Below are 24,034 nucleotides of genomic sequence, written 5' to 3'. Positions count from 1 at the left end.
TGGCCGGGGAGGGAAGGGAAACCCACCCGTAGTCCATGGCCACCTCTGCGGGGCTCAGGAGGAGACAGAGCAGATCAGACTTCCCCCACCTACCCACCAATCTAGTTCCCTGGTTGCTTTCCCGGCTTTTTTAGAAGTTGTGTATGTGTGTCTATGATGTCTGTGTGCATATGTCCTCCTAAATTATAGTGTTAGTGATCAGTAAAAGGCAAAGCCGCGAGATTCCAGGAATGGTAGTTCCCCGCTGATGGAAGAGAAAAGGGGCCGGCGGGGACCGTAAAACTAAAACTGCCGGAGTCTACGTTCATCCCAGTTCCAGCCCGTTGTCGACCCGGAGCAGGGGACGTTGCTTGTATAAATCAAAATGACACCCCCCCATCCCTCATAATGCATTCTCATCCACTCAATTTCTCCTTCCGAGACCCCTTCCCGGTCCAATGTGCTCGCTCTACCCCATTTCTCTCTCTGTCTCTCTGACACACACATACACACGTACATATATATATATATATGTATGTATATATATATATGTATGTATATATGTATATATATATATATATATATATATATATATATATATATATATATATATATATATATATATATATATATATCCAAAGTCAGCGAAGTCAAAGCAGAAAGAATCCCGGGGAAAAGCCAGAAGGCTTACACCCACTCCCCCGAAACCTCGTGCAGTAACAACTTGGGCGCAGCGCTGTCCGGTCACCACCTTTATCCCTTCCCAACTTGGTGTCCTGTGCAGGCGGTGCAACGGGGCGTCCCCCGAAGGCCCAGTATCACCCGCCGCCCCCAGGCGCGTCCCTCCCGACTCGGGCCCGGTCCGGCGAAACGGCCGCTGGACAGCGCCCTGTCCTTCCCCGTCTTATCGGCCACTCGCCGGCTCCCCTCTCCGCTCCGTCTCCCATCAGGGGCTCTCTGCTCCGGGGAGAGGTGGGCCCTCGGACCTCTGTATCCAAGCCAGCCCCGACTCTTACCCCACCGCCTGTGATGACCCTTTCTCAAGAAGATCAAACCTCAAACCCTGGCCGACCCCCCGCCCCGCCCTCCCCCATCCCTTTCCCCACTCCCAAACTACTTGTGCCTGGCTCTTTGGTCCAGCGCTCTCCAACCTCAGGGCCTCGTAAGGGGACGGTTCCCTTCCTCCCTCCAAACCCTTCCCTCACTACCAACCCTCAGAGTAGGTCCGGGGAGCGAGGGACTTTCACCGCCTCTCTCTCCCCGCCTCTGTCCCTCCTTCCAATCACCCACCCGCTCCTCTACAAGTCCAACTCTCCCGCCGAACCGGGGACGCGCGGGGGCATGTTGGGTTCTCCTCGGAGGGGAAGGTGACCGCTGGTGGAAGGGATTCCGGAATCCCCGGAATGCCCTCCCTCTGCCCATCCGCCAAGCCTGCTCTCTTCCTCCCTTCAAGGCCCTACTGAGAGCTCACCACCTCTAGGAGGCCTTCCCAGACTGAGCCCCTTCCTTCCTCTCCCCCTCGTCCCCCTCTCCATCCCCCTCATCTCACCTCCTTCCCTTCCCCACAGCACCTGTACATATGTATTACTCTATTTTACTTGTACCTATCTATTCTATTTACTTCATTTTGTTAGTATGTTTGGTTTTGTTCTCAGTCTCCCCCTTCCAGACTGTGAGCCCACTGTTGGGTAGGGACTGTCTCTCTGTGTTGCCGACTTGTACTTCCCAAGCGCTTAGCACAGTGCTCTGCACACAGTGAGCGCTCAATAAATACGATTGATGATGATGATGATGTGTTGCCGACTTGTACTTCCCAAGCGCTTAGCACAGTGCTCTGCACACAGTAAGCGCTCAATAAATATAATTGATTGATTGACTGATTCTGGGGTTCTTCGAACCTCCCCTTCCTCCTCTCCCCCCCAGCCCCCAGCCGCCTGGTCGAGGTTACTTAGCCGGTGAAAAGAGAAGCAGGGAAAAGGCCCGGCGCTTACCCAAGGTGAAGAAGGGGAGCTCCGTGTTGTCCAGATCGTCCTGCACGGCCACGCGCCCGGGCAGCTCGTTGCGCACGAAGAGCAGGAGGCGAGAATCGGCGGCCCCGGCGGCGGGGGAGCCGGGGCCCGGGGAGCCGCCGGCGGCGGCGTTGGAGGACGACGAGGAGGAGGAGGACGAGGACGACGAGGAGGAGGAGGCGGAGGAGGCGGAGGAGGAGGCCCCGCTCCAGCCGACGTCGCTGTCCCTTAGGGCCGGCAGCGCGGACACGGTGACGGTCTTGAGGCGGCAGGGGCTGTCGGGCTGGCGGGAGGCGGAGGAGCCGGGCCCGCTGGCCAGGAGCAGCAGCAGCGGCAGCAGCGGGGCGGGAGCGGGGGACGGCGGAGGAGGAGGAGGAGGCATTGGCGGAGGCATTGGCGGCGGCCCCGGGCGGCCGGACCGGCCCCGGCCCCGGACCACCGAGCCGGGGCCGCGCGCACGGGAGGCGGCGGGGGCTGCCATGCCGGGCCGGGCCGGGCCGGGCCGGGCCGGGGAGAGCGCGCGGGAGGCGGCGGCCTTGGCCTTGGCGGAGACGTTGGGAGCCGAGGACGCTGGAGGGAGAGGAGCAGGCAGAGAGCCGCTTTCTATCAGCCCCTACCTACCCCGGGCTCCGCCTCCCTCCCGCCGGCCCGGCCCGGCCCGGCCCGGCCCGGCCCCTCCCCCGCTCCCCCCCCGGGCCCGCCCCCCGGGCCCCCGCCCGGACCCCCCGCCCGGCCCGGGACCCCCGCTGCCTATCTCCCGAGACCCCCGACCCCTCCAGCATCATCCCGCCCCCCCCCACCGCCCCCTCCCCCAAACAACCAACCAAACCCTAACGCCTTTCCAGGGATGCCCTCCCTGCACCTCCCATTTCTGACTCCCCCCCCCCCACCCCCCAGGCACCGGCTCCTCCGTCCCCTTACCTCCCCTCCCTCTCTCCCCACGATTCTTCGCTCCTGACCTCGCCCGAACCCAACCCTAACCCTTCCCCGGCCCCCGGGCCGCCCCCACATCCCCCCCGCCCCCTACGACCCTCGTCTCCCCAGATCCCCAGTGACCCCTACTGTGCCTCGCTCCTAGGCTGCTCTCAGCTCCTAGTCTTTTCTGCCTCTTAACAATAATAATAATAATAATAATAATAGCATCTGTTAAGCGCTTACTATATGCCAAGTACTGCTCTAAACGCCGGTGTGGATACCAGGTAGTCAGGGTGTCCCACCTGGGGCTCACAGTCGTAATCCCCGTTTTACAGATGAGGGAAACTGAGCCACGTAGAAACTACGTGGCTTGCCCAAGGTCACGCAACAGCGGACAAGTGGCGGAACGGGATTAGAACCCACGTCCTCCGACTCCCAAGCCCGTACTCTTTCAGTTAAACTGGACTGGTTCTCTTAGGTGGCGCTGTGTGTGTGTGTGTGTGTGTGTGTGTGTGTGTGTGTGTGTGTGTGTGTGTGTGTGTGTTGGGAGGGGGAAGAGGGGTCTTTTCGAATCGAAAAGCCTAGAAAGCATTTGAGGGGGAGCCAGGCGTCCGTGTCTGCCGCTGCGCTCTCCCCCCACCTGGCCCTTCATCTTCCTCCCGGCCCCGGGCGCCTCTCCGGCGCGCCAGGTGCCTCCAGAGCGGTGGGAAGTCGAACTCCATTTCCTTGCCCATCTACTCTTTCCTTGGATCCCCGTCGTGTTCAATCCAACCTCGATCTCCTTCCAGCTGCTCCCACCGCCTGCTCTTCCCACCCTTTTCCACCCCCACCCCTCTGTCCCCTTACCCTTCTCGCCCACTTTACCCCTCCCGTCTCCCGAGTCACTTTCACCTTTTCCACCAGTCCCCTTCTTCTCCTCCTCCTTCCCTTCACCCTCAGCTCCGCGGGTCTCCTCGCTCACCTCTGGGTTAGGCTCTTTTCTGGAGCTGGGCCCCGGTGACACCCCAGAACCTGGCACCCTCCCTCCACCCCCTGCACATTCTTTTGGAGCATTTTAATCTATATCTGGAAACTCCCGCCCGTCCTTGCCCCCGCCCCCCACCTTCCTTCAAAGAGCCATGTGCCACCCCCTTCTGTCATTCCTCCCTCAAATCCTCATTCTATTTCCTCGCAGCTCACCCTAACCTCCTTCCCCTGCTTAAGAGGGACGTCCATCTTTCCATCTTCTTTTCAACTAGCTTCCTCTTCTCTTTCCATTCCAGTAAGTGCCTCCTCCAGCATAGTTTCATTCAATCGTATTTATTGAACGCTTACTGTGTGCAAAGCACTGTACTGAGCGCTTGGAAAGTACAATTTGGTAACAGACACAATCCCTACCCAACAACGGGCTGAAAGTCTAGTTTCCCTTTGACACCCACTGGCCCTCCAAATACCCACTTTACACGTAGGCCTCCCTTTCCCAGACCCCCTCATCCCATCAGAGGCTTCAGACCTGAGGTGGGCAGAAACGAGACACCCTCACCCCCAGAAGGCTATTCCTTTTAGGACTAGCTTCCCTCCTTAGTCTCGGTTGAGAGTCCTCATTCCCAGATGGTCCAGTTCCTCTCTGGCCCTCACTTAGTCCTTGTCTGTATTGATCCCCTGTGTTCTCTTCTCAAACCCTTTCATCCCTTCCCTTTCTTCCCTTATCAGAAATTTCTTTTCATTCTTTCTAACCTCCTTCCATCCCTCCAAGCAAGTGCTGCTTCTTTGGTTTTGTCTTTCATATTTTATACTTGCCTTTCATCAGGGTTTTACCATATCTTTTTACATTATCTGAGTCTTTATTTGTCTCAATTCCCTCTATCCATTCTTTCTGTATTGTTCTAATTCAAGGTCTTCTCTTCAGTCACCCTTCTTCATTCCTCAGAATATCCTCTGTACACATACAACTCCTATTAGAAAACAATAAAGTCCCACCTCTATTCCTTTCATCTCCACTCTATCTAAACTAAATCTTGTCTCAATCTCCTCTCTTAAGCATTGAAATTCTCCATCCCTTCCCCTCTCGCTTCAATTATTTCCTCCTCCTTAACTTGTGTAATTCTTCTTTCCATCCTACCTCTATCCCTCCCACTTCTTAACTCCATTCATCATCCATCGCACTGCATTCCATTGTGAGCAGACACTTTTCTTCTGGTTTTCTTGCCCCACTGCCTCGCTCTTGGGGTTCAGCCATCCATCACCAGTGGGTCCTATCCAAGATCCCACCCCCATCTTTCTCTTCTTTAGAATGGTTTCGGGTCAACTACAAGGTTAACAGCAATCCTTAAATCCTTTATTATTTATGGATCCACTCTATCAATCACCTTTCCCCTTTTACTCAAACCTTAAACTCCAACTCCTTTCCCATGTTAACGTTCCCACATCTTCTCACTCCCTTTGGTTGATCTACCTAATTTGAAATTCTTTTTCACCTCTACTGCTCACCTCCTATGGAGAACGTTTCTAAAGTCAGTTCCTAGATTTCCCTAGCTGAAACTCTTCTGCCATTGTCTTTAACTCCTTTCATTTCTAGCACACACACACCCCCCCCCCCATAAATAACATCTGAAGTCAGCAGCATGATCTATAAAGCCCAGAGGACAAATTTTTCCCTTCTCTCTCTCTTACGTTTCTTCTCTTTTTCCTCTCAATCTCCTCTCCTAATTCTTGTTCACACTTTCCCTCCTACTTGGGATTCCCCCCTCCTAATAGCCAACAGAGCCCTCCCCTACACACCCCTCTGGCCATCTTCCAAGCTCTACTAAAAAGCATATCTCCTCCAGGAAGCTTTCTCTGACTAACCTCTTACCTCCTCACCCTATTCTCCCTCCCTTCTGCATCTTAAATCCGTACCTTTTAAGCACTTTCGTATTCATCCCCCTGCAAAGCACTTTTGCACATTCCCTTATACTCTGTGCCTTCCCCTATCTGTAATTGATTCTTAATGCCCATCACCCCCATTGGATCGTAAGGTCCTTGAAGGCCGGAACCATGTGTACAAGTATTGTTGTATTGTACTCTCCCAAGTGCTTAGTACAGTGCTCTGCACATAGTAAGTATGCAATAAATGCCATAGATGGATTGACTGACTTTTCTTTATTAATTTCCACTTTTTACTCTTTTCTGCTTCAGCCCAATTCTTCACCTTTTTTTTTCCCCTTAGAAATCCCTAAATCTATTACCTTTTTCTTCAGCTCATGTTTCTCCTTTTCCAGACCCTTGACATCAATCCTTGCTTTCTCTGTGATTTACTATAGCCATTTCACATCCTTCTTTCTCCAGCCAGTAAAAACTCCTACAATACTTCTTTAAAGACTCTCCCTCTCTCCTCATTCATTCTCACATTTTCTTTTCCAATTGACTCATCTTTAATTCATTCCCATCGTTCATTCTCTTTCTTCAAAATCTCTCCACCTTTTACCTGCTTAATCCTTGAACCTATTCTTGTCTCTTCCTCCATTTTTTCATCCATCCTTCATAATTAACTTTTGTTTATGTGTTGTGTTTCTTCAATCTATCTTATCTTTCAACCTTTAAAAATCAAAATTTGGGCTGAATGTTTGGATCATAACAAGGCAAAGTGTATTTCTGGCAAGCATTTTTTTGAAGAAAATTTCCTCTATGAACCCAGCTTTACATGGGGCAAATCAAACCTTATCAAGGATTGTAGTAGTAGTCGTAGTAATCATTGTAGTAGTAGTAGTAGTTGTTGTTGTTGTTGTAGTAGTAGTGGTCGTTGTCCTTGTCATAGTAACATTTATTAAGCAGCCATTTGGTGCAGGGCACTGTACTAGATAGACTCTTGAGAAGTACAGTATAGAATAACAAAGTAACATGTTCCCTGCCCACAAGGAGGTTACATTCTAAAAAACACATTTTTTGGAGCCAACAATAAAAACTCAAAACCTCCAAATCCTGAAGAGCAAGTGTCAACGAATCAGTTATTTAATGTTCAAGTTGAGTTAGTAGTGCAGAGTGGAAAGAGCAAATGAGACTTGGGTTCAAATCTTGGATCTGCCACTTGCTTGGTGGCAAATGGCACTTAAGCAAGTCACTTCTCTTTCCTCAGTTTCTTCATCTGTAAAATGGGGATTAAATGCCTGTTCTCCCTCCCCCTTCAGACTGTGAGCCCCATATAGGACAGGGATGGTGTCCCAACTGAGTGTATTTTGTCCACCCCAGCACTTGAAACATAGTGAGCTCTTAACTATGACAATTATTAATATGATTCTCCAAATCAACTATCAACCCTTCACCTTAATGCTAAATATAACCCCACAATTCTTACCCTAACCCTGGCCCTAATGAGGCTGTTGAAGGTTGAATTTGTCAGCAGGTTGCTTTGCTTTTTGCAGTGATCAATATTTGGACTTTAGCTCTGTTGCTCCCAATTAATTAATTCAATCGATGGCATTAATTGAGAGCTTATTGTGTGAAGAGCACTGTACTAAGTGCTTGGGAAAATGCAATCCAATAGGCATGATCCCTGCCTTCAGAAATCTTACAATCTAGTTGGGGAGACAGACATTAAAATAAATTACACATAGGGGAAATGACAGATTATAAGGAAATGTACATAAGTGCTGTGGGGCTGGAGTGGGATGAGTTTCAAAGCACTCAAGAGCTACAGGCCCAAGTGCCTAGATGAAGCAGAAACTGTCTCAAATATCCTGATATCGCCATGACCCCTGCCTTACTGGCCACTATTACCATGGAGAACTGTACACATAGTAAGCGCTCAATAAATACGATTGATGATGATGATGATGTAAGGTAGTCCCAGGATGTCTGGCAGGGCTAGCTAGCCCCCCCAGAGCAGGAGCTGTTACTCAGGTAGGCTCTTGGGCCAGTGAGGAGGCATCTTTGTCAAGGCTAGCAAAAATCCCTTCTGGTCTAGGCTTTCAGCCAATCCCCAGATATTTATGGGCAGGGAACATATCTGATAATTCTCCTGTATTGTACTCTCCCAAGCACTTAGTACAGTTCTCCCCTCTTCCAGACTGTAAACCCGGTGTGGACAGGGATTGTCTCTACTGCTGAATTGTACTTTCCAAGTGCTTCTTACAGTACTCTGCACATGGTACGCTCTCAATAAATACAACTGAATGAATGAATGAAGGACTGCTCTGCACATAGCAAGCACTCAATAAATACTATTGATTGACTGACTTAACATCACTTCTGGTTTGCCAGTCTCTCCTGGATTCAACTGATAAGAGGAACATCAACCCACATTGTCTGCAGTGTGACCTTGGGCAAGTCACTTAACTCCTCTGTGCCTCAGTTCCCTCATCTGTAAAATGGAGATTAAGACTGTGGGCCCCATGTGGGACAATGACTGTGTTCAACCTGGTTAGCTTGTATCCATCCCAATGCTTAGTACAGCGCTGGGCACATAGTAAGCACTTAACAGATACTGTGAGAAAGAAAACAAACCAATGAAAACCCATGTGCAATGCCAGTACTGGATTAGATCAATGAGCCATCCAGCCCAGTGGTTGGGCCCCAAAAGTAGCCGCAAGATGCCCTGAGGAGCCCTGAAATGTCTTCCCTTCTTGAGAGTATCTGAAAATGAACTTGAAAACGGTCAGGATATTAGGAAACATGTGGCTGTAGGTTTTCTTTTAAAAATAAGCTTTAGATTTTGTTCTCTGCCTATTAGACCAGCAATCTATTTTACCCCTCTTCTTCTTCTGACACGGACCCTGGTAGGAGTCAACGTTGCTTTAAGCATTCGTTATTTGAAAAGAATAATTTTCCAGTTGGACTATTCACCTAGAATACTAGAAAAGATACTTCAGGAGGAACAGGCGGGCTTTGAGTACAATTCAACTACCATTTTTCCATCAGCAGTCTAGCAAATACAGAGAGTTAAGACTCTTTCCTGACCTCTATGTTTCATCCAGACTCATCTCCTTGTTTGTTCAAGAGATACCATAATAATAGTAATGACATTTCTTAAGCTCTTACTGTGTGCGGAGCACTATGGTGTAAACAAGATAATCAGGTCAAACACAATCCACTGGGGTGTAAAGAAGGTAATCAGATCAAACGTGTCCATGTAGGAGAGAGAACTGGAATCAAATCCCCAATTTACAGATAAGGAAACTGAGGGCCAGATAAGTGACTTGACCTAGGTCACACATCAAGGAAGTGGCAGATCAGTGGTAAGAACCCAGGTCCTCAGATTCCCTGGTCTGTGCACTTGCATCTAGGCCATGCTTCCATCCCTAGGCTTACCCCTCTGGGGGTGAGGATGCCCACTCCCCTGCCCATCTTGAGACTGGATCCAAACCCTATTTTATATTATTCCTTGAGCCTAAATGTAGGACAGAAGTCCTTTCTATGAGGTTCCACATCACAATGTCCGCTCCTGACACAGCCCAACTCCTGAGCTGCTGGCAGGTGGCAGGTTATTTTTAGCCCTGGGGGACGTAAAACTGGAGAACAGCCAGAGCCAGGGTGGTGGGTTGATTATATCTCTGCCAGTCTATTGAAGGGCCCTCCTTTGCCCTGGCTTATAAGTACCTCTGCCTCTGCTTCAACAGCAGTCTCAAGTGTTCAAGGAAGAGACACTTAGTGTTCTCCCTCCTTAGACTATGAACCCCATGTGGGACATGGACTGTGTTCGACCAAATCAATCAATCAATCACTAGTATTTATTGAGTGTTTACTATGTGTATAGCACTGTGCTAAGTGCTTGGGTGAGTACACTACAACAGGATTTAATTGACATGTACCTAACCCGGTGCTTAGAACAGTGCTTGACACAAAGTAAGTGCTTAATATATACAACAATAAAATAATAATAATAATAATAGCAATCTGAGTTTCAGTGAGGGGAGAGGACAGGAGGATGGATGGTGAAACAAGTAGACAGGTGAGAGGAGACTGATAAATTGGTTTGGGTATTATCTCCTACTTACTGTGATGCCCAGAAACCAAGTGAGACATTAATATTTTGAAAATACTCCAAAGTCTAGCATTTCCTTTGCCTACTAACAGTCCTTGACATCTGTGAAGATTTTCAGGAACTGATGTATTATCTAACAGTCTAACACTCTACCTCTCCAACATACTGTGCAGTTTTTGAAGATTTCCATTTTAATGCAAATCTCACAAGCTATTTTAAATTCATGATTGTTGATGTGCATTTGACCTTCTACTCATGAGCTATGTACCATGATTTTCAACTAGTCTTTCATTCACTGAAATCAGCAAAGCCATCAAGTTATCCTGAGAGTTAGGTCAATTCCAGGACTTTTAGAAATCTGGAGTCACTAAGGATTTGTTGGATAAGCCAGAGATGGTGAGACTTTGAATACACACAGAATTTGAACTATGCTTTAAATTTTTCCTAGGCTACTGCTGGGACATTGGGATAATCAGAAGATGGGTGATGGAATTTGGGAAAAAAATGCAAAGCACAAAACTTTGATTTGTCTGTCATTACAAATCTGATTCAGAGTGAAGGGTGGAATTCAAGCCAGGAAGTTGAAATCAGGAGGTGGAATCTTTTTTCGCCTAAATGAAATTATTCAGCTCATTGCCTCAGCCTTCTCCTTTAAGTGAGGAAGCTCAGCAGAGAGTTGATACTGAAAGATTGATCCTATCTCAAGATGCAGGGGACAGGAGAAGGTCTGAGTGAAAGAGTATGGAACGTCTCCACCAACTGCTCTGGACAAGTCACCGCCCCCCCTCAAAAATCTCCAGTGGTTGCCTATAAACCTCCATATCAAGCAAAAACTGCTCACTATTGGATTCAAAGCTCTCCATCAATTTGCCCCTTCTTACTTCACTTCCCTTCTCGCTTTCTACAGCCCAGCCTGCACACTCCACTCCTCTGGTACTAACCTTCTCACTGTGCCTCGTTCTCACCTGTCCTGCCATGAATCGCTGGCCCATGTCCTACCTCTGGCCTGGAGTGCCCTCCCTCCTCACATCCGCCTAACTAGCACACATCCCCCCTTCAAAGCCCTACTGATAGCTCACCTCCTCCAGGAAGCCTTCCCAGACTAAACCCCCCTTTTCCTCTGCTCCTCCTCCCCTCCCCATCGCCCCAACCTGCTCCCTCTGCTCTATCCTCATCCCCACCCCTTAGCACTTGTGTTTACATGTACATATCTACTATTCTATTTATTTTATTAATGATGTGTATATATCTATAATTCTATTTATTCATGTTGATGCTATTGATGTCTGTTTACTTGCTTTGATGTCTGTCTCCCCTATTCTAGACTATGAGCCTGTTGTTGGGCATGGATTGTCTCTATTTGTTGATGAATTGTACTTTCCAAGCACTTAGTACAGTGCTCTGCACACAGTAAGCGCTCAATTAATATGATTGAATGAATGAATGAATGAATGAATTCTGTTGTATTGTACTCTCCTAAGTACTTAGTACAGTGCTCTGCACACAGCAAGCACTCAATACATATTGAATGATTGATTGACTGATTGGAAAGCTGAAACTGTGATTCTCCAGCTACATAGGGGCAATCCTTAGGAACAATCCTATTCCAACAGTTTTCAGTTCACGGCCCTTCCCTGCCAGGACCTGCACTGAAAAGGTTCCCAGAAGACGCTGCATTGGAGAGTTTTCTTCTGACTTGTTTCTCAAGCAATGCCATCAGACTTAAATATGTGGGTGGCATTATTTAATTATTTTAAGGAGCAGTTTGTTCAAGCATCCCTGGGTGGTGGCTATTATTGCTGAACTCCTTAAGAAGCTGTGATAAAGGATAAGAAGACTCAAATCAGTTTCCTAGCCTGTGTACTACACACAGAATAATAGTAGTAGTAGAAGTAGTAGTAGTAGTAGTAGTAGTAGTAGTAGTAGTAGTAGTAGTAGTAGTAGTAGTAATACTGATTATGGAACATGTTAAGTGCTTACTCTGTACCAAGCACTGTTCTAAGTACTGGGGTAGATACAATTAATCAGGTTGGACACAGTACTTGTCCAATATAGGGCTCACACTCTTAACCCCTACAGATGAAGTAACTGAGGCACAGAGAAGAGAAGATACTTGCCCAAGGTCACACAGAAGACATGTGGCATAACTGGGATTAGAACCAATGTCCTTCTGACTCCCAGGCCAATGGTCTATCCACTAAGCCATGTAGTAGTAGTAGTAGTAGTAGTAGTAGTAGTAATAATAATAATAATAATAATTATGGTATTTGTTAACTGCTTACTATGTGCCAAGCACTGGGATAAGCCTGGGTTAGATACAAGATAACCACATTGGGCATGGTCCCTGTCCTACATGGGGCTCACAGTCTGAGAGGGAGAGAGACCATTATCCCAATTTAACAGATGAAGAAACTGTGGCCTAGATAATTTAAGTGACTTGCTCAAAGTTATACAACAGGCAAGTGGCAAAGCAAGGATTAAGTTGGTTGGTTATGGTTCTCTGAAAAGGTTTTGTAGCTTTGATTTACACCACATAAACCAGTCAGGATCAGGATTACAATGCAGGTTTTCTGCTTTGGATCAGGATTACAAAACAGGATTTCTGCTTCCTGGCATCTGGCTCTAGTCGAACACAGAACTGCCTCACTAGATTGGTTAGCATGAGGTCATTAGCTTCCAAGGAGATGGATTCTAATAAGGCCAATATAAGATTAATTCATTCAATCATATTTATTGAGCATTTACTGTGTGCAGAGCACTGTACTAAGCACTCGGGAAAGTACAATGCAGCAATAAAGGGAGACAATCCCTGCCCACAGTGACCTCACAGTCCAGAATGGATCACAGCTCACCATCACTCTGATGACTCTCTCCCTTTCTGTGTTCACTCCCATGTCTTTACACAGGCCAGTGCCCTGCCCCTTCCCCAGATATGCCAACAAGGGAAACAGCAGGAGTGCTATAGCTAATGCATTTATATCCATTAAATCATTCAGTTGCATTTACTGAGTCCTTATTATGTGCAAAGCACTGTACTAAGCACTTGGGAGAGTACAATCTAATAATTAACAAATGTATTCCCTGCCCACAAGGAGCTCACAGTCTAGAGTACTGGGCCTGATCTGATTTGATCAGTGGCTCAACTGGCAATCCTTATTGATAGAGAAGCAGCGTGGCTCAGTGGAAAGAGCCCGGGCTTGGGAATCAGAGGTCATAGGTTCGAATCCCGGCTCTGCCACTTGTCAGCTGTGTGACTTGGGGCAAGTCGCTTAACTTCTCTGAGCCTCCGGGACCTCATCTGTAAAATGGGGACAAAGACTGTGAGCCCCACGTGGGACAACCTGATTGCCTTGTATCCCCCCCCAGTGCTTAGAACAGTGCTTTGCACATAGTAAGTGCTTAACAAATGCCATCATTATTATTATTTCAGTGTATATATATAATCTGTAATTTATTTATTTATCTATTTATTTATTTATTTATTTATATTGATGTTTGTCTCCCCCTCTAAGCTGTGAGCTCATTTTGGGCAGAAATGTGTCTGTTAGTTGTTATACTGTACTCTCCCAAGCACTTAGCACAGTGCTTTGCACACAGTCAGTGCTTAATAAATACGATTGAATGAATGAATGAGTGAATTCCAGTGAATATTTATCGATGGAACTATTTGAAGAAGTCTTCATAATGTCAGGGTATCGACTTCCACTATGGCTGGATACAGGGGCAGGATCAGGAGGAAGGGAATGACAGAAAACACCATTTCAGAACCTCCCGGCTCCAGCATTTTCCAAATCTGTGGGGCCTATAGAAATGGTTGAATAGTAATGCAGTCTAGGTTCTTGGAGAAAATACTTTCCCTCCAGAGATATTAGGGCCATCTTTCTGGGCTTGATTTTCCTTATCTGCAGCAATACTTCCCTGCATACAAAGGAGTGTGGTGAGGAAAAGTTGGCATGATCGTTTGGGCAAATGGGGAGTGATAAAGGTATGCCCAATACCAACTATGCAAAGACAATGCTGACCCTTCACCCTCTTCACATGATCTCCAAGGAATAAAAACTAATTTGAATTTAAATTTTAAAATCTCAGGTTCTGTTTTTATCCAGACAGAGGTAGATCTCTGTTTGATTTCTTCAGTATTAGAATATTCTGTGTGTGACTCTTCTAGACTGTGATTTGTGCCTCTCCGGGTGTCCGTGAGCAGGTGTCTTAACTGGAAAATGCTTAAAATGTCAATAAAACATAAGTTAAAAAGGAGCGAGAAATCCCTCCCAGCATCTTCTAAGTGGTCACAGGTGGAATATTGCTTTGACTTAGAGCAGTGTGAGTGAGGGCTCTTGACAGGCAGGCACTAATGCATCTTTTATCCACCAGCATAGATGATTAGGGGGTTATTGCAAAAATATCAATAAAGGTTAGCAATTTGCTTTCTGAAGTTGTCTTCAATTGGCAATCATGTCCGTAGATATGTATATACAGGGGAAATCATTAAAATGCATTCCATATGTATGTATATGTATATGTATAAACATATACATATATTTATATTTACAGTATGCAGAACTATTTATACCCTAATGGAGATGGCACAGATCCCACTGTCAACTAGGGAAAAAATAGCTCATAACAGACAGCTATGATGTAATCAGTGGCCTATATTTCACAGCTGGGAGGCCTTCTCTCAGCATCAATAACACTACTGAGGGGAGAAGCAGCCGGAGTCATATTCTACAGGAAATACCACCCAATTAATTGGGCAGAAGGATTGTGAGCTATCACCCTCCCATCTCAAATGGCAACCTCGACAAATTTCTTAAATGAAGTAGAGCTCCATGTCAGTGATCAGATAGAGATCCCCCCTGGGCGTCACCAAAGAATTTATGAAAAGTTGTATGGGAATTAGATGGTCTTTTGTCAGAGGCTCCAGATGGAAGCGAGGCTCCTATATAATGAGGGGAGGAGTGATGTGATGTTTTAACTACATGATCAGGAGTCGTTGGTGTGCACATGGTGTGTCTCATAAAAAGAAAATTACTAGCATGAATTGGGGGTAAACAAACTCAGGAGGGTGCACTGTTCTTCATATTCTCCCTGCAGTTTCAAATGGTTCTTCACTTCTTGTGTGATTCTTTGTGTGGTTGTGTTTTATCCCAGGTGTGGTTCTGTTTGAGCACCAAGGAGAAGAACATGAGGAATTCTTTCTGCTCAATCAGTGAACACAGGATTCGGAAGCTGGAAGGGTCTTGGCTCAGGTAAGAATGTGATGTTAGGATATATGACACCCATTTTCAAACTGCTCATCCTCCCACCCTCTGTTTGCTACTTTAGAGGTTTAAGAGAATGAATTTAACAGTGTGCATCAGGCCTAAAACCCACAAGTTGATGAGAGCTATAGTTAAGGCTAAGGGTAAACCTAGAATGTTGACACAGTGCTTGCCCTGTTCTAAATGAGAGAGAAAAGACAAGACAGGCAAACCTACTGGAAATGCAACTTGGTGCTCCTAAATTCAATGATTACAAAGATGATTGGAAGGGAATGAGTAGGTAGTAATGATAATGATAATAATAATAATATGTGTTATTAGACTGTAAGCTCATAGTGAGTAGGGAATCTGTCTGTTAATACAGTGCTGTGCACACAGTAAGCACTCAAATGTGATTGATTGATCCACTTTTTGACTTGTTAATCATTTACCGTTTGACAATTACTGAACCTTATAAGTACTGGAGTAGGTACAGTGCAAGAAGCAGCAGCATGGCTTAGTGGAAAGAACCCGGGCTTGGGAGTCAGAGGTTGTGGGTTCTAATCCAGACTCCACCATTTATCAGCTGTGTGACTTTGGGTAAGTCACTTAACTTCTCTGTGCCTTAGTTACCTCATCTGCAAAATGGGGATTAAAACTGTGAGTCCCAAGTGGGACAACCTGATTACAGTGTATCTACCTCAGAGCTTAGAACAGTGCTAGGCACATAGTAAATGCTTAAAAAATACCATCATCATAATAATAATGATGGCATTTATAAAGTGCTTACTATGCTTACTATGTGCAAAGCATTGTTCTAAGCACTGGGGAGGTTACAAGGCAATCAGGTTGTCCCACAGGGGGCTCACAGTCTTAATCCCCATTTTACAGATGAGGTAACTGAGGCATAGAGAAGTTAAGTGACTTGCCCAAAGTCATACAGCTGACAAGTGGCAGAGCTGGGATTTGAACCCATGACCTCTGACTCCAAAGCCCATGCTCTTTCCACTGAGCCATGCTGCTTCTCGTCATCATCATCATTACAAGATAATCAGATTCAGTCTCTGTCCTACACTGTGATCAAAGTCTAAAGGGGAGGGAGAAGAGGTATTGAATCCCCATTTTACAGATGAGGAAATTGAGGCTTAGCGAAGGTAAGTGTCTTGTCCAAGGTCCCACAACAGGCAAGTGGTAGAGCCAGGATTAAAATTCAAGTCCCCCGAATCTCCAACTTGGATCCACAAAGGGTGTACAATTTGCATGAAAAGTGGTTCCCATTCAAAGCCCTACTGAGAGCTCACCTCCTCCAGGAGGCCTTCCCAGCCTGAGCCCCCTCCTTCCTCTCCCCCTCCCCATCCCCCCGCCTTACCTCCTTCCCCTCCCCACAGCACCTGTATATATGTTTGTGCAGATTTATTGCTCTGTTTACTTTACTTGTACATATTTACTATTCTATTTATTTTGTTAATGATGTGCATCTAGCTTTACTTCTATTTATTCTGATGACTTGACACCTGTCCACATGTTTTGTTGTTTGTCTCCCCCTTCTAGACTGTGAGCCCGTTGTTGGGTAGGGACCGTCTCTATATGTAGCCAACTTGTACTTCCCAAGCACTTGGTACAGTGCTCTGCACACAGTAAGTGCTCAATAAGTACAATTGAATGAGTGAATGAATGGTTGGTTGGATTTCAAATTTGTCTGGGTGTCCTATCATATAAACCAATCCTTAGAAGAAGGGGTTCAACTACTATCCAACATGATGCCACCACTCCCCGCCAGTCATAGAACATAATCTGATGCCAGCCTGGTGCCTGCCCGTCATGCTCTTGCATGCTGCTGTGATGGAGGCTTGAACGTGGTTGCTCTGGGCCAGGTAATGGCAGCAGCCCGCCCTGGTCTGGGTTGCTGGCCCCAAGGGATTTATTTATTTCTTTTTTTCTAATAAAACGAAAACACAAGACTTCTGGATTCGTCTCTTCTGTCTGCCCCAACACTGGAGTGTTTCCTGATCTGGGGTTCACACCTGCTTGAGACTCCTGCTGGTCCCAGTGGATTTATTATTTAATAAAAAGAAAACAACATGAGTCTTTTCGTTTTGTCTCCCCTCCCTGGGGCTGGAACCAGAGGGTCTGGGGCTGGCGAGAAGCCTGGAGGAGCAAAAAGCCAACCAATCAATCAATCAATCGTATTTATTGAGCGCTTACTGTGTGCAGAGCACTGTACTAAGCGCTTGGGAAGTACAAGTTGGCAAGCCGGGGGGTCTGGGAGATATGGTGGAAAGTTGGGATAGAGTTGCTTCAAGCAGCATGGCTCAGTGGAAAGAGCACGGGCTTTGGAGTCAGAGGTCATGGGTTCAAATCCTGGCTCCGCCACTTGTCAGCTGTGTGACTTTGGGCAAGTCACTTAACTTCTCTATGCCTCAGTTACCTCATCTGTAAAATGGGAATTGGGACTGTGAGCCCCATGTGGGACAACCTGTTCACTTTGTAACCTCTCCAGTACTTAGAACAGTGCTTTGCACATAGTAAGTACCTAATAAATGTCATTATTATTATTATTATTATTATTATTATTAAATATCAGAGGAAACCGGTGGACAATCTGTTCCCTGCACACACAACCCCTTCCTCATCTACCTGCCTGCAGTTAACCTGAGTCCCTTCATCTTCAGAACTTCACAGAAAGTCCATCCTCCCACTTCTCCCACACTGTGAGAAGCAGTGTGGCTTAGTGAGAAGCAGTGTGGCCTATTGCAGAGAGCAATAGGTCCTGGGTCCTACTCCCAGCTCTGCTGCTTGTCTGCTGTGCAACCTTGGGCAAGTCACTTAACTTCTCTGTGCCTCAGTTACCTCATCTGTAAAATGAGGATTAAGACTGTGAGCTCCATGTGGTACATGAACTGGGTATCTACCCGAGCTCTTAGTACGGTGTGCGGTACATAGTATGCACTTTACAAATACCAAAAAAAGGCCACCTCCCACTTTGCCAGAGCCCCACGCTGGTTGGAAGCTCAAGAGGCCTAGTAATAAAAACTATGAAGACAATTGGTAAACTGCTCATTTATTGGATCATCTTGAAGGATTTTTCCTGATTAATGAGTAGTAACACACAGTGCACCAACCCACCGTGGAACCACAGGACTGTGTTTTTTCTACTAAACCTTGTTGCTTTTCTCAAGCCCTGCTGCTTCTTACTGTAGACTTACGAGTTTGCGTCGTATTATGTGCTAAGCACTCTAGTAAGCACTGGGGAACATAAAAGAGAAGTAGGCATTGTCCCAGTCCAATATAAGAATCAGTCTGGCCTGTGCAAGGAGTATGGGCTTGGAAGTCATGGGTCCTGGATTCTAATCCTGGCTCTTGCATTTGTCAGCTTTGTGACCTTGAGCAAGCCATTTAACTTCTCTGTGCCTCAGTTACCCTACCTGTAAAATGTGGATTAAATCTTCCGCCCTCCAATTTAAACTGTGAGCTCCATGTGGTTCAAGGGACTGTGTCTGATGTGATAAGCTTGTATCTACCGCAGTGCTTAGAACAGTTCTTGACACATACTAAGCACTCAATTAATATGATGATAGAAATAATAATAATAATGACGCAAGATAATCAGGCCAGATACAGTCCCTGTCCCATTTAGGACTCCCACTCTAAATAGGATTTAATCCCCTTTTATAGATAAGGTAGTCAAGGACCTGAGTCACTTGCCACTGTGTGACCTCATTTGCCTCCTGTGACCTCATTTTCTCTTTTCCCACTCCGTTTTGTGTCACCCTGATTTGCTCCCTTTATCCACTTCTCCATCAGCCCCACAGCACTTTCATATATGTATTTAGTTTATATTAATGCTTATCTCCCCATCTAGACTGCGAGGTCGTTACTGGCAGGGAATGTGTCTGCCAACTGTGTGGTATTGTACTCTCCCGAGCATTTAGTATAGTGCTCTGCACACAGTTAGTGCCCAATAAATACGACTGATTGATTGACTTGGTCAAGCCACTTAACTTCCCTATGCCTCAATTTCCTCATCTTTAAAATGAGGATTTTAAAGATGTTCTCCTGTTCTCCTGTTTTAAAGACCTGTTCTCCTTCCTTCTTAGACTGTGAGTCCAATGTGAAACAGACACTCTGTGCAACCTGATAAACTTGTATCTATCCCAGAGCTTAGAACAGTTCTTAGAGAAGCAGCGTGGCTCAGTGGAAAGAGCATGGGCTTGGCAGTCAGAGGTCATGGGTTCAAATCCCAGCTCCACCGCTTGTCAGCTGTGTGACTTTGGGCAAGTCACAACTTCTCTGTGCCTCAGTTACCTCATCTGTAAAATGGGGATTAAGATTGTGAAGCACACATGGGACAACCTGATCACCTTGTATCCTCCCCAGTGCTTAGAACAGTGCTTTGCACGTAGTAAGTGCTTAACACATACCAAAATTATTATTATTATTATTGACACAAAGAAAATGCTTAATTAATATGATGATAATAATAATAATAATACAAGATAATAAGGCGAGATACAGTCCCTGTCCCATTTAGGGCTCCCAGTCTAAGTAGGATTCAATCCCCATTATACAGATGAGGAAATTGAAACACAGAGAAGTGACTTACCTGAAGTCACTCAAAGGTCAAGCAGCAGATATGGGATTGAAATCCAGGCCTGTGATTTTTCCAGTAGGCTTCATACCTTCTCTAGGTCACAGACTGTACAGGCAGGTTGGAAAATGGATGGACTAATCAGAGAATGCTACCTGGAAGAGGAAGACTTTGGAGACTCTCTCTAATCTCTAATGCATTGGTGTGATTTGGAGAGGCTATCAGCTTCACAGTGGGAAATGGCCTCTCCAACCAGTTCCGTTTCCAGAAAGAAAGTTGCTTTATGAGTTAATTCATCCATGGACTTCTGGCCTCCAGTTTATGCACAAATCAACTGGGGAGAGGGAGGAGTTGAACTGATACTAATTTTTTTTTAATCTTAAAGGGCTCAATTCCTTAATCACTCTTCACTGTTATTCATCCAAAAAATTCCATCCACTCAGCCCATCAAAGCTTGTTCTTAAAAAAACTTAACTAGTAACTAACTGAAACTACCTGCCAAAAGATTCTTTTCTTCTGGAGTTAAAAGAAGTGAGAACTACATGTAAGTCTCACCCCCTCGGTAATTAATCAGGACTCACCTTAAAAGCTTAAACTTCTTTGATGCATGAAATATTAAGGCTTAAGGAAAATCAACTTGCTTACCACCCGACAGCAGAGATGGATGGACAGAGTGCTTGACAGGGTGATCTTCAGAAAGTCCTGTTTCCCACCAGACAATCTGAACAAGTGGGTATTCATGTTCCAAGTCAGAAAAGACAAACATACGTTCACAACAAAGAGGCATGAATCTAAACCACTGCGATAACCCAATAGTGTGAGTATCGGTTTCATGAGTCTTTTGTCGTAGTCACTTGAATACCTCCTTCATACAGACAAGTAACTATCCTCCCCATCTCTCCCAGACACACTCACACATACTTTGCTAGATTGTAAACTCTTTGAGGATAGGGATCATGCTTATTTATTTTACTTTTCTCTTTCAAGGGCTTAGAACAGTGCAATGCATGCGAGTAAACAGTGAAACTATTGTGTATTTGGTTTGCTGTCATTATTATTTTTTAATACTTATGGATTGTTCATTGAGGGCTAGCTGTTAGAGACATTTTCGTCTATGTTGCAGAGTCCCTGCATTCCAGGAATATATGTTCTAAGGCAGCAAGCACACATAATAATAATAATATGAATATTAATAATAATAATAATAATAATGGTATTTGTTAAGTGCTTACTATGTGCCAAGCACTGCTCTAAGCGCTGGGGTAGATACAAGGTGATCAGGTTGTCCTGTGTGGGGCTCACAGTCTTAATCCCATTTTATAGATGAGGTAACTAAGGCACAGAGAAGTTAAGTGACTTGCCCAAGGTGACACAGCAGACAAGTGGCAGAGCCGGGATTAGAACCCATGACCTCCGACTCCCAAGCCTGGGCTTTTTCCCCTGAGCCACACTGCTTCTCCACTACACATCATATTGATCCTCTCCATGTGTTGTACCTTAAGAACCTCATGCCTCTATGGAAGTATATTCACAAATATATGTACCTCCCAACATATGTATGCTTTTTTGGCAAAATCACCAAGATTATTTTACTCCAAGCCTGCACCTGAGTGCCAACGCGCATGTGTGAGTGCGTGCACGTGCACACTCTCGTGTGCGCGCTCACGCCCCCACACACGCACACACACACGCACACGCACAGACACTTGCCAGAGGCAGAGTTTGCCTGATCAAAGTTTGCTGAAACATTATTCTTGGAGGGATAAATCATATATTTCTGGGGAAGTTCCAAGAAGAGGCAAGGGCTTTTGGCACAGAAAAATTTCCCTATCCTGAAACTGTCATACAGACTGTCAATCAGATAAGCCTATTGCAGTGCTGCAAATTTCAAGCAATAGTGTTCATGGAGAACCACTGTGACAGCAGCCATATTTTTCTGCAAAACCAGGGGATGGAGTATGAAAGGGGATCAAGATTATGACTAATTTAGATCAAGGAGTGGCCACTCAAGGTTGCTTCCATAATCCATCTGTTCCACCCAGAAAACATGTGGACCTTCAGAATAAGCTGAATGACCTAATGGATAGAACATGGGCCTCGGAGTCAGAAGGACCTGGGTTCTAATTCTGGCTTGGCCACATTGCTGTGTGACCTTGAGCAACTTACTTAACTTCTCTGTACCTCAGTTACCTCATCTGTAAAATGGGGATTAAGATTCTGAACCCTATGTGGGACAGTGACTGTGTCCAACCCGATTAGCTTGCATCTACCCCAACCCTTAGATCAGTGCTTGACTGATTAACCCTTAGTAGGGCTTAATAATACCTTTTTTTTTAGCTAAGACCTGGGAATAGAAACCTAGTGATCCATTGCTCAGTTTCTGAACACTCTTGAGATCCAATCACATCCAACAAGGTCCTCCCAAATTGAGCCTAAGCAATAGATTGTGAAGATCTGAATGCTAATTATGTGCTCTTGCTACACAAAGGAAGAAACACACAAATGGGTTAATTAGCTCATAAGCAGAATTTAATTAGAGTATCTCTGTGTATTCTGCTTCATCCAGAATCCAAATGTAAAATCTGTGTTCTCAGCATTTGCAGTACAGACATTAAAATGAGCTCAGGGCTCAACGTTAATACTCAGACTCTTAAATGGAGCTCCCTTGTTTAGTTCCAAGTTTAAACATGGCATTTGGATGGTTTCAACATTAGTCTAGGATCTAGCTACTTGATCACATCATTTTGTAACTTTAGAATTTTTCTCTGCTCCTCAAAATAGGCTTCTAAGAAGCCAGCATTAGAAGTTTTGGAGATCTGAGAGAACTTCTTTTCCCAGTGATTCCCTATCAGGAGATTGCAGTCACCAAACCTCTCAGTCAATATTTTTTGAGGATCAATTCACTGTGTGACCCTGGGCCAATTTCTGCATCTCTCTGAATCCCTGAAATAGTTAACTCATGGTCCCTTAACCTGGGGGATCAGGAGATCTGGTCCAAGTGGTCTACAGCTCCTGCCTGCATTCTACTGCTGAGGGGAAAGTGCTCTTCCCACCAACTGCTGAGAATGAGTCCTGATTTGGGCAGTGTTTGGAGGAAGGATGCCCAAGTTTACATTTTTATATAAATTCCTACTGGCTTACATCCTGCTGTCTTTTTCTCTGTCTCCCCCTTCTAGACTGTGAGCCCACTGTTGGGTAGGGACTGTCTCTATATGTTGCCAACTTGTACTTCCCAAGTGCTTAGTACAGTGCTCTGCACACAATAAGCGCTAAATAAATTTGATTGATTGATTGATGGATTAAGGGATCAAAGTCAATCAGTTGTATTTATCAAGTGCTTATTGTGTGTAGCACACAATACTAGGCACTTTGGAAAGCATACTATAACAACTGGTATACCTGTTCTACCTGGATTTATTTATTTCAGGCTCAGGTTCAGTGAATCTGTGTTAATTTGTTCAGTTGAATTGGTGCCTGTTGTGGTAGGAGGTGTCTCCCCATTGGACCCAGATGTTGTAGAAATGTCTCAAATCACCCTGTGAACAGCAGTGTTTTGTGGTATTAAAAAGCTGGAGAGGCTCTCTGATGGAGGGGGTAGGGGGATGAGTTGGGATAAGAAACTGTGTCCTGGAAATGTGAACCTCATCCCTGAGCAATCGACCTTCTGCTTTGTGTGCTTGCTAGTTTGCTCGATTGTTCTTTTTTTAGCTTTTCTTTTTTTTTTTTTCGTTGAGCTAACACAGCATTCTGAAAATGTTCCTGAAAGAGGACAGAGGATGGACCCTCTCCCATTTTAGATATCCGCCAGAAGCTGCAGACTTCCCCCAGCCTTTAGAGAGTGTTGCATTACAAAATATTCAGAGATAAACTCTGTGCAATCTAGTGGAAATAGTGTGGGACTGGCAGTCAGGAGATCCACATTTTGGTCCCAGTTCTGCCATGTGACCTTGGGTAAATCATCTAACCTCTCTGGGCCTTGGCTTCCTCATATGTAAAATAACTGCCCCTCCCTACCTCATGGGGATGCTGTGAGGCTAAAAATTAAATGCTTGATGCTTTTCAGAAAAGCAAAAGTGCTATGCCAAAACAAAGTATTAAAGGAAGAAGGAAGCAAGGGAATATGTACATGAATTAGTGCTTAAGTAATAGGATATGTATGTTTGGTACATATGTGCTATGGGATATTGGTGCAGAAGTGTTGAAGTGGCAGCCAGGAGGCCATACCCTGGGGAAATTATAAATTAATTGGGGAAGGCCTCCTGTAAAAGTTGTGATCTCACTAGGGCTTTGGAGAAGGGAATGGTGTGGGTTCTCTGTTGGATTTGAAGGAGGAGGGAGTATCAGCTGGGGGGAGGGTGTAAGC

The 24,034-nt window shown here is 45.6% G+C and overlaps 1 protein-coding gene across 3 annotated transcripts in view; it reads right to left on the bottom strand.

The window, feature by feature from the left end:
• ASTN2 (astrotactin 2) overlaps nt 1–2,469 on the bottom strand; it is an 854,016-nt gene extending 851,547 nt beyond the window's left edge. For all 3 annotated transcript variants that reach the window (XM_038744812.1, XM_038744813.1, XM_038744815.1), the window contains exon 1: nt 1,971–2,469. In XM_038744812.1, the coding sequence (XP_038600740.1) occupies nt 1,971–2,469 (499 nt within the window). The remainder of the gene's footprint in view (nt 1–1,970) is intronic.
• Nucleotides 2,470–24,034: the final 21,565 nt, after the last annotated feature.

Source organism: Tachyglossus aculeatus, chromosome 4 (genome assembly GCF_015852505.1).
Source record: "Tachyglossus aculeatus isolate mTacAcu1 chromosome 4, mTacAcu1.pri, whole genome shotgun sequence".
Classification (NCBI taxonomy): domain Eukaryota; kingdom Metazoa; phylum Chordata; class Mammalia; order Monotremata; family Tachyglossidae; genus Tachyglossus; species Tachyglossus aculeatus.
The sequence above is the reverse complement of the archived record's forward strand: the minus strand, read 5'-3'. Positions and strand labels throughout refer to the sequence as shown.